Raw genomic sequence first — 10,251 nt, forward strand, 5'->3', positions numbered from 1 at the left:
GCACTACAGTTTTGACCCACTGATTTCCATCCTGTTAGTCCCTTAAAGAAGCACCTATCTAGCAAGAACTTTACAGCTTCCAGCTATGTTCAGCAGGTTGTTAAGGCTTACTCCAAGAGCTTACTCCAAGAGCATATTTCTACAACACTGGATTCAATGTGTTGGTGTCATGGTGCGACATGCCTAAACAGGCTTGGAGACCATGGAACATCGAATATGGCCTTGTTGGTTATAATTGTAACTGGAGGATCTCTACATTTGCGAGGTTTTGGTGCAGAGATATAACCAAATTGTATACAGAGTTCAGTGTGTAAGGTTTAAAGATAAAAGTAACCCCCCCCCCTTCCATCATAATTAAAGTACTAATAAATTTAAAGTTAATTAAAATAACACAGATCAACTAAAATGAACAACAGTGACTTCACAAACTGAAAGTAATCAACTTAAAAAACAACATTAAAACATTAATCCCCCCTCTGTGCTCAGAGGACACCTGCACTTTCTCTGCCTGCGTGATTAGTACACCCCACTGCAATGAAAAAAAAAAACATAAAAACTGTCAGGGTGCCTGTAAAGTCATCTCCAGCATGTCATTCCCCACACTGCGGTAGTGGATATTTGGGCAGGTGGCAGGGAGACGCTCACTCAGTCATAAAAATTCGTCTCGCGATCTCACAATCCTCATCAGTTATGCCACTGATTTGAAAATTGCGCTTGGCAACCTTTGGCTCCGTTTCATCCTGCTCTACTCTTCTTCCATCCAAGACCACATCAGCCAGACTGAACTGCAAATAAGCTATTCATGAATGTCAAATGTGCAAATGTCGAGACCCTACTGTATTAGACAATGTATTACTATGAAAGCTCCTGTTACCTTATGTATTGACGCACCGTTTTAATGAGAACTGGTTGGTCCTTACAGGTCTTACTGTTACCATTTTTAATTAACTCAGATACCATTACTTGTACCTCAATTTCCCCACCAAATAGGAGACCTCAGCAAGCAGCAGCTCAAACACCACACACCAGGAAACGAATTGCAAACCACATCTCAAAGGTGGAGGAAGGTTCTTGATCCAACCGTCAACCCTCTCGCATAGGAGAAGAGTAGAGCAGTCATTGCAACAGTCACTTACTGTTTTATTACTGAAATTAAGAGATTTATCAATATGATTAGTCCTCACTTCAATTTTAAGGAATGAAATATCTTTTTAAGAACTCAGTGACTGATCCTTATGTGTTACTGGAGCTGCTTCTTTGCACGCAATCCGTTTAAGCTCCAATTCTTTTTACATATGAAGGTTTGTATTTACACTCATGCTGAGTAAAACCTTGCATTTTCACCCATGATGCATTAGCATAAATGACACCAGTAACCTAATGTGTGCCTGACAGTGAAAATGGCAATCACATTTCTAAACTAAAAAGTAAGTTACAAATGAAAGAAATGGAATGGAAATAAAAATATTCATGTATGTATTAATGGTGTAGGTACTGTAAAGCCCACTAAAGATGGCAAATGCATCCTAAAGTGGTTAAATACATCACTGAAAACACTATGAAGCAGGCAAGGCTTTAAAAAAATAAATCATTCTGCGGTTTCATTTTCCATGTAAAGTTACAACAATTAACACGCCATCTGTGTAATTTGCTTCACACAAGTGCCTCTGAGTCTTTTTTGTCTGCTTTGCGTGCAGTGTTCTCCTGCTCCGCAATCGAGGGAGTGGGCACAGGGGCCTTAACAGCGCTGGGCACCACGAAGACGGAGCGCTCCTGCTGGGATGCCAGCAGGTCGATCACCCTGTCTTGGAGACAGTTGGTGGCGTCGATGCTCTCCGTGATCTTGTGATGGATGCCCATGAGCTCCTCGGCCAGGTCCGACACGCTCTCGTTCTTTTCCGCGATGCAGGAGGCAATGCGGGCGATGTTCTTGTTGGTTTCGCACATCTCCCTGTAGATCAGTCTGTTCTGCCTGGTGAGGGTGCGGAAGCCGTCCTTGAGAGCGGCGGTGTGCTCCCGGTGAGCCCTCAGGAGCTGCTGCTCGAAGGATCCCAGTGGCACAGTCTTGTTACAGCTTGTCCCACTCCAGGCTTTCAAATGCCCCCTCAACGCAGGATAGGAGCCCTGCGCTGTCTCCCTGGCGGGAGAGCCCTCGCTTGCTATAGCCTCCACTTTGCTGCGAAAGGCATATCTGCTGCGCACCTGGTTAACAATGTTGATGTCGCTGTTTGAAAAGGGTATGGGAGTAGGTTCTGCGTAGGTGTGCTGTATCTGGACTACAGGAGTGGCAGAAGATTCCTCATGGTGATGAGCCTTTGTTGTGACTTGTTGTAGATCAGCAGGCTGCTGGCAATTTTCTCGTGATGCTGTATCCATGACCGTGACAAGGAAAGAGTCTGTAAGGAAAAGTTGAGAGCACATGAAACAAAACCACTCCGTTACGCTGACGTATGTTTAACCAGTTTAGATAATTGCTAAAGCAATACATCATTAATAATCCTACAAAAAACATTTTTTTTTGCTTCAGAGCAGAATTTGATCCTAATCTGGTGAAAGTAATGTTAAATGACAGAGACTTCATAGGTTTTATCAGCTGTTTTGGAGACAATTTGCTCCCCTTTGTATAGGAGCAAAATTTTAAATTTAGTCCTGTAATTGTTGTATCAAATATTTTGACATCTTGCTAAAATTTTGACGCAATGATGAAATTCTGATAGTTCTTGAAATGTAAAAATTAATCAAAGCTGCAAATAAAATCGTGCAAACGCTTGTTAGACGTACTAAAAAAAAGCTTGTTTTCTCGGCTCTACCGAAAAATTACTTTTTGGTGGTTCCAAAAAAGCGCTAACAATTGTGCCATATCATAATAATTGAAATGTAACTTTTCTTCAGATATATCACTGTTAGGAAACCTGGTTATCATGTTTCTAATCTTAACTGGTGGATAGCTGGGAATGGAAACCCAGCTTTTATGTTTAATCCAAGCACTAGCTTGGAGGCCATGTGGAAAAAGATCACGCCTTCCAAAGCTCGGCAGTTGAAAACATTTGAATCTTGACCGTTTCCCTAACTTACCAGAGAATTGTTAGATGTGAAAAGCATAACGCTACCTTCGGGAAGGCTGCTCAGTGTTGAGTCCTGCTCCTCATCTTTGACAACAGTGTGGATATTCAAGGAGTCGTACACTCTCTGCTCCATGGAGGTCAGGTAAAGGGAGGAAGAAGGACTGTTGCGAGGCATGTGACGTCGTGCCTCTATAACCTTGGCTTTGGTTCGACGTTTCAGGTCCTGCCAGCGCCTTTTAACCTCGTTTATTGAGCGCTGAATGCCCGAAGTGGCGCACACCCTCTCTGTAATGTCGAACCAGATCTTGTACTTCTCCCGCGTTGTCAGTCGGTTTCCCTGCAAGCCGAACAGCACGTCTTCTCTCTGGGTCACTTCTTCGATTAAGACATCCAACTCTGCATCTGTGAATTTGTGCTTCCTCATGCGTTCCCTTGGCTGTGTCATGTCTTCTACTTGTATCTCCAGTTTTCTGTCAACAGAATAAGACATAGGACCAGCATGTAAAAATATTTTATAACGGAAGTTAAGGAAATGATAAAGTGCTAGCATTAAATAATTCAGATTTCCATCTGCTCTGCCTTATACTTTTATAACAGGAAAAATATGTAGTCTTGCGTAGTACGGTCAGTCTAAGAGTGAAACTACGGTCATGCCTTTTTGTATTTTTTAGTTATCTGGCAGGTGGTGTGCAGCTACAGTACCTCGGCCTACAGCTGCACCAGCAGCAGCAAGTGCTAACAAGCAGTACAGAAAACAGCAGTTACCATTCTGCAATCTGTTCTTCCTGTGGACGTAACCATGACAACACACTAAAATGCTGAGCACAGAAATAAAAGGAAAGGAAACCACCTCAGCAAAAAGAACAGGATTAAGAAAAAAAAATAGAACCAGTGCACCCGAAGTATACCGGATAAAGGATGGTAGCTCGACTGCTTGCTTGTTTTTGCGTTCTAACCATAAGCACTCTGCAGACTTCTCCCCCTGGGGAACAGAGCATGTTGACTGAGCAGTGCAGCAGTGGCAAACAGCACCTTCAGGAGGAAACAGCGCTGAATACAGATGTATGCGCTGACACGCAGACGCCAGCTACCGTAAGATATTCTGAGGTAATTTCCCCCCTGCCAGCATCACCACAGACTAATTTAGAATGACACAAACTTCACTCATATGTCACTGCCAGTCAGAACCAATGTGTAGAAATGCTGTTTTATGATTGTAACAAAAAAGATGAGGGAATTACCTTTAAAGGTTTGTGTGTTTGATTATTTGTTTACTTAACACTGTGCCTCAACAACTATGCCATTTTCACAAGTATAGTGTGACTGTGTATATTATCAGTATAACCATCTCTCAGCTTAAATATTTATGCTCCTCTGTGGTTACACGGGTCACATACAGTACAACACCAAAAGAAGGCTTCACAGTTGAGCCTTACACTTTCCTTCTGTTTTTCTGCATGGAAATAATGTCTCCCTTTTCATTTACAGCTTACAAGTAGACACAGTTCCTCAATCAGATCTCTTCATAAATATTTAGATATAATTCATACTGATTTATACTTTATCTTGCTTTCATCAATGTGGCATTCATCAAGGAAATGAACTGCATTTTTGCCACAAAATGAAAAAAAAAACAAGCTAAATGTAAAAAACAGAACTGAACATGTGTACTGTATATCACTCTGGAAACATATCCTGCACATTCTGCTACAGGAGCTGATCACTCTTCCCATAACTGGTTAAGGCTACTCTGCTGACTGATGCACTCCAGGATTTGAGACATAAATGTAGGTCTATGGATTATGTAGCAGGCGGCAAGTACCCTAGTGCATCTGTTCCAGAAATTAGAGATCTCATAGAGAGCTATAGCAGTGATTCCCAACTCTGGTCCTGAAGCAGTGAATGCTGTCTTATGGTTTTGGCTCTAGCTGAGTTCTGAATCACAGGTTCATTGATTATTTTTTTATGTGGCGTATACTTGTAAATTTGCTTTCAGCTCTTAAAAGCAGATTTCTAACTGGTATAAACCCATTACAAATTTCTGTGATTTTTTAAAATTTGCTTTTTAGTTTTAACTTCTTTTTAAACAACTGAATTTCTTGGCCATCAAAGCCTTCTAAACTATCTGAGAAGAGACCATGTTTAAGTCAACCCAGTTTCATGATTCAGAAAATGTATGCATAGTGAATCGTACACATATTCTAAAGACATCTAAAATTTGCAGCATTACAAATGAATGATCTCTTTTCCATGGAAATTACAATTCACATTTGGAGTATATTACACAGAAAGAGTTTAATAATTATACTAGAGGCATATGTGGCATAATTGTACTGTTCTGCTCCAAAGGAAACTTAGAAACGTAATGTCACTAGAAAGATTGTAATGTACACATCTATTTAACTATCTTTTCCTCTCTGAATATGCTAGCTAAAAATAAATAACCCTAAATAGTTGCTTAAGTGTTCCAAAGTATGGTAGGCCATACTGTTATTTCGTTCCAGAATACTTTAATTTCATAGTCCCATAAATTTACCTGAAGAGTTGTTTACTAACACATTTTAAAGTGTTGTAACAAACCTCTTTCCACTGTTTTTTTCCTTCAGTATTGCAGCTGCTTAACATACTTTCTGCAGGGAAATGTTTGAAGATAAAGCTATTTTTAAACCCATCTGGGATACTGCTTTGTGCTGTTTCTACCTAGAGGCGCTGTTTTTCTGCTGCAGCCATGACTGCCACACTGAAAAGGGATCCACGTCTGATCACTCTCCCGACTACAGGACACGCAGCGCTGTTTGCTTCCTGAAACGCAGAATTAAGGGGGGGAAAAATAAAGCAAAAGTTTCATTCCTCAAACATACACATGAAATGTATTTAATCAATAAACATTTATTTTACCTGTCTGCAGCAGGTTCGTATGTGTGTGTTGTTTTATTCCGTCTGGTCTTCAGGATTTTTTTCTTACTTTTTGAGTGTTACCATGGTGACCTGCACAGGAAGAACAAATTGCGCTGCAGTGTGGTAAGTAGCGATGGGACTTTCTGAATTGCCGCAGCGCTGCGCAGAGCAACCATCACATAGCCTGCGAATTCAGTGGATAGAGGTAAGAGGGGACAAATGACTCAAAGCGACTTCTTCCGTCACACGTATCCGCGGGGGTTATCTTTCTATGAAGTTATGGCGCTCCCTGATTTGTCTTATTGTTTGTTTCGTCTGTTCAAGCGCAGTACGCTATTTGCGTTAAATTGCTGCTGCCGCTAAGAAAGCCACCCTTGTAGCTACAGTTGAGACAGCTGTTTATTTGTTTTGTGCAAGGCGCTATGAAAGGGAATTCTTCTTAGCTAATTCGTTTTGTGCTATGCCCCTACCCCTCCCCAAAAACCTTAAAATAATCAATCATTTAATTGTTGAATTCCAGATTGAAAATGTTTTGAACTGTTAGCTTTCATTTTGAATTAAAAAACCTGCGTTATGTGTAAACTATGCACTTTGCGTCTCTATTCGACCTTATTGTAGATATTTGTATAGGGAGTGATATAAGGCTGCATTTATTCTCCTTCGACCCAAAGAACTATCATCAGAAATAATGCTTTATGTGATAGGCCTATAGAAAGGCTATATGTCAGTTATATTTTTAAAGTTATAAATTTAAAAAAAAATGCGTCAGTTGGCTTTTTTAAGCATACAGGTATAACTGACCATACTTCGTAAAAGATGATGTGCGCATAAAATAAAATAGATAAGAGGGTCACTAGTTTTATACTGGCAGTGACTTGTTAGGGATGAACTTTGCATTTACGTTCTGTAGTTTTTTTGGCGCTGGGGAAAAGGGGAAGTAAAAAAATAGAGATGGACCGAAATTTGCGTTACTTCACTTTCAGATTTGTATTAGTATTAATAGATGGTAGTGCCAATAAATATCATCAGTTATTTCACATGGGCAGCTGAAAGTAGTATTTATATTGCAGATTTATTGAATTAACTTTTATTTATATTATCCTGTTTTTGTTGTTAGTATCCTACACTACACTTTGATTTTGTAGTTGTGAGATATTGCTCACGTTATTTGCAAAACGTTATCCAGTGTCTTATTAAAAAGATATTTAGAATTAGAACCAAGTTTTGTGGATCAGTTGTAAACAGACTTGAAAGACTGAATTCTTGGTCTCCATTTCAGACTTGCAATAGGGTCAGATGCACCCAAAACTGGAGATGCAGCCCAGAGAAAGAATGCGCAAACATAAATTCACAGAAGCCGAATTAGCCATCTTAATCGAAGAGGTGACGCATAAAGAAGACATGTTATTTGGCCTGCAGGGTAACGGCATGACAACCTATGAGAAAAATAAGCTCTGGGTTGACATCGCGCACAGGCTGTACGCAGTGTCTGGCATGCAGCGCACGATTAGCGAGATAAAAAGGAGGTGGCAAGACCTGAAGCGAAGAACCAAGCAGAAAGTTGAAGACGCAAAGCTTCACATTGCCAGGAACAGCCCCACCTCATCTTTGTACCTCACAGCCATGGAACAGAAAGTGTACAGCTCTCTCAATATCCACACCATTGTGAAACAAGAAGATGTCGCACAGCCACCTCTTCAGGAAGGTAACCTTAAACTATAGTCACCGAGTGTAGAAAAAAAACCTACAAACTTGAATTACAAAAAAAAATCAGCACACCTAAATACAAATTTCCTTGCTCGATATTTGAGAGAGAGGCAGTTTTTAGCTGGAGGAGGTTTAACTGTAGTTAGTTTTCCTAACTATAACTGCTACCTTGTAGTTAAAACCGATTGCCCGTTAAACTGCTGCCTTATAAAACTGATTCCTTTCTCTCTGTGTGCCTGTCTGTGTTGTGGTGCTAAAGTTTTTTTTTCCCTCAGTGCATAATGGTTTATTTATACATCTATTTTCTACACTGCTTTATCCAGTAAGGAGTCGCGAGGGGAGCCAGGGCCTAATCTGGCAAGAAACGGGCGCAAGACAGGATACACCCTGGACAGGACGGCAGTTCATCACAGGGCACGCACAGACACACACACTCACACCGGTGCCCAATTTCCCAGAAGCCTGTTAACCTGCCAGCATATCTTTGGACTGTGGGAGGAAACCCATAAGAACATGGGGAGAATATTCAAACTCTGCCCATATAGCACCCCAGCAATTGGTCCCAGGGCCCAAGAACTGTGAGGCAGCAATGCTAACACTGTGCCACCTGCATAAGGGTTTATTTGGTCTAAAGATTTTTTATTACATCAGTTTAGGATGTGTAGTTTTTTTACTTGCAGTAACGTTGTGCATCATGTTGCACATCAGGATAACTGCTGTTACTTCCCAAACTTTGTGATAACAATAAATCATCATTTTTTGAATCTTTATATTTTACAAGGCTTTTGTAACTTTTTTTATTGCATTCTGTATTTTTAGAGACTTGTCATGCTAGAGACACTGGCTCCTCAGAATACTATGAAGAAGAGTCTTCAGAACAGAAGGCTTCGGGCTTACAGACTCATACCTGTCAAGACGCTTCAGGTGCCCTTCAAACGCCCCCACACACCTACGCAGAACAGTCCAGCTCCAGCCCATTTGGAAACCAAGAAATTTCACCAGAAGGGAGCAGCACTTTTTCACGTCGGAACAAAGTCGAACCTGTAGCAAGCGAGAGATCTCCCGCCAGGGAGACAGCGCAGGGCTCCTATCCTGCGTTGAGGGGGCATTTGAAAGCCTGGAGTGGGACAAGCTGTAACAAGACTGTGCCACTGGGATCCTTCGAGCAGCAGCTCCTGAGGGCTCACCGGGAGCACACCGCCGCTCTCAAGGACGGCTTCCGCACCCTCACCAGGCAGAACAGACTGATCTACAGGGAGATGTGCGAAACCAACAAGAACATCGCCCGCATTGCCTCCTGCATCGCGGAAAAGAACGAGAGCGTGTCGGACCTGGCCGAGGAGCTCATGGGCATCCATCACAAGATCACGGAGAGCATCGACGCCACCAACTGTCTCCAAGACAGGGTGATCGACCTGCTGGCATCCCAGCAGGAGCGCTCCGTCTTCGTGGTGCCCAGCGCTGTTAAGGCCCCTGTGCCCACTCCCTCGATTGCGGAGCAGGAGAACACTGCACGCAGAGAGGAAACAATGTGATTTAACTAATGGAGTAGCAGTTTACTCCACGTATATGTTAGTCATCATGTTATCTTGTTTCTTGTGTAGGACACTGCAGCACAAAAATCCTTCTCTGTATTTTAGGGACCGTAGCTTATGAGCTTTTGAGCCAGGCTTTAATACACTAGAACCTCCAGCACCTCCACTGTTATTTCACAGTTTTGAAAAGTCACATCTTTGTTGTTTTTTCAATGAAAAGGCATTTATTGGAAGGATGTTTGGCTAGATGTGGGAAGGACAGCCTAATCCAGTTTATCACCCTTAGCTGTAATTTATAAAAGCATTGCTTTAGGATATTTCAGCTAGCTGTTTAGAGAAACAAAGCTTAAAAATATAAGAAATAAAGTTTTCTTTTTTAGGAAGCTTCCATACAGATCTCTTAAGCTTTTTTACATGGTTTAAAATGACTATACTCAATAAACCCAGCTAATGAATAATTCACGTAGTACAGTCATAAAACTTTACTATAAAGTGAAGCATGCATACTTTTCACATTTTTGGAAATACTTTGAAGTTTGATGCATAAAGTAACTTAACAGGTATGTGTTTATGTAAGATTTATCATAGAACTCCTGATTATTTAAAAGCCTTTCTGCTGGTACACTGACATTTTGTGCTTTTTGTAGTCTGTTTGGCACTTATTTCCATGGTTTGGAAGAAAGGAAAAGAAATACAAGATTTTACTTTTACCAAAATATTAAATTTGTCACCTTCTATGTGCTTAATAACGGGACCAGAAGATAAGGTAAGAAGTAAGTACAGGAGTTCATGTGTTCATGCTTCATCTGTGGATTAACTGTGCAGTAGTGAGTAGGTCCACTGCTACAGGCCAGTATACGGTATGAACTACATTAAGAAAATTGCAATTTTCTTCAATCACCCATTTTGATAAATTAGAGAATTATAAATAAACAGTATTTTCATGATCTCATGGACATATATATATGTAGATGTTTATAGTCTACTAATTTCATTACTTGTAAATATTTTTATAACAAGTTCTTAAGAATAAATGAATTTAGACA

General features: G+C 40.8%; 2 protein-coding genes across 3 annotated transcripts; one reads left to right on the forward strand and one right to left on the reverse strand.

Moving 5' to 3' along the window:
- Nucleotides 1-1,600: 1,600 nt before the first annotated feature.
- Nucleotides 1,601-6,018, reverse strand: LOC148834878 (uncharacterized). 2 transcript variants are annotated; one of them, XM_088917842.1, is made up of 3 exons: nt 5,964-6,018; nt 3,111-3,535; nt 1,601-2,396 (listed from the first exon to the last, which is right to left on the reverse strand). In XM_088917842.1, exons 2-3 carry the CDS (start codon nt 3,508-3,510, stop codon nt 1,654-1,656), a joined length of 1,143 nt encoding a protein of 380 aa, XP_088773968.1. In that variant the 5' UTR covers nt 3,511-3,535; nt 5,964-6,018; the 3' UTR covers nt 1,601-1,653. The 2 variants fall into 2 exon arrangements, with proteins under 2 accessions (XP_088773968.1, XP_088773967.1); XM_088917841.1 differs by lacking the exon at nt 5,964-6,018 and adding an exon at nt 5,766-5,825.
- LOC148834879 (uncharacterized) lies at nt 5,844-10,251 on the forward strand. Its single transcript, XM_088917843.1, has 3 exons — nt 5,844-6,168; nt 7,243-7,668; nt 8,490-10,251. The coding sequence occupies exons 2-3, from the start codon at nt 7,260-7,262 to the stop codon at nt 9,203-9,205; spliced, it is 1,125 nt and encodes a 374-aa protein (XP_088773969.1). The 5' UTR covers nt 5,844-6,168; nt 7,243-7,259; the 3' UTR covers nt 9,206-10,251.

Source organism: Atractosteus spatula, chromosome 5 (assembly GCF_055471065.1).
Source record: "Atractosteus spatula isolate fAtrSpa1 chromosome 5, fAtrSpa1.hap1, whole genome shotgun sequence".
NCBI classification, from domain to species: domain Eukaryota; kingdom Metazoa; phylum Chordata; class Actinopteri; order Semionotiformes; family Lepisosteidae; genus Atractosteus; species Atractosteus spatula.

What these genes read in the sequence shown, in the direction of transcription:
- LOC148834878 (XM_088917842.1), bottom strand. Translation starts at nt 3,510, where the DNA reads ATGACACAGCCAAGGGAACGCATGAGGAAGCACAAATTCACAGATGCA. An exon ending in ACTGAGCAGCCTTCCCGAAG is followed by an intron (nt 2,397 to 3,110) that starts GTAGCGTTATGC and finishes TTTTCCTTACAG; the next exon opens with ACTCTTTCCTTGTCACGGTC.
- LOC148834879 (XM_088917843.1), top strand. Translation starts at nt 7,260, where the DNA reads ATGCACCCAAAACTGGAGATGCAGCCCAGAGAAAGAATGCGCAAACAT. An exon ending in ACAGCCACCTCTTCAGGAAG is followed by an intron (nt 7,669 to 8,489) that starts GTAACCTTAAAC and finishes CTGTATTTTTAG; the next exon opens with AGACTTGTCATGCTAGAGAC.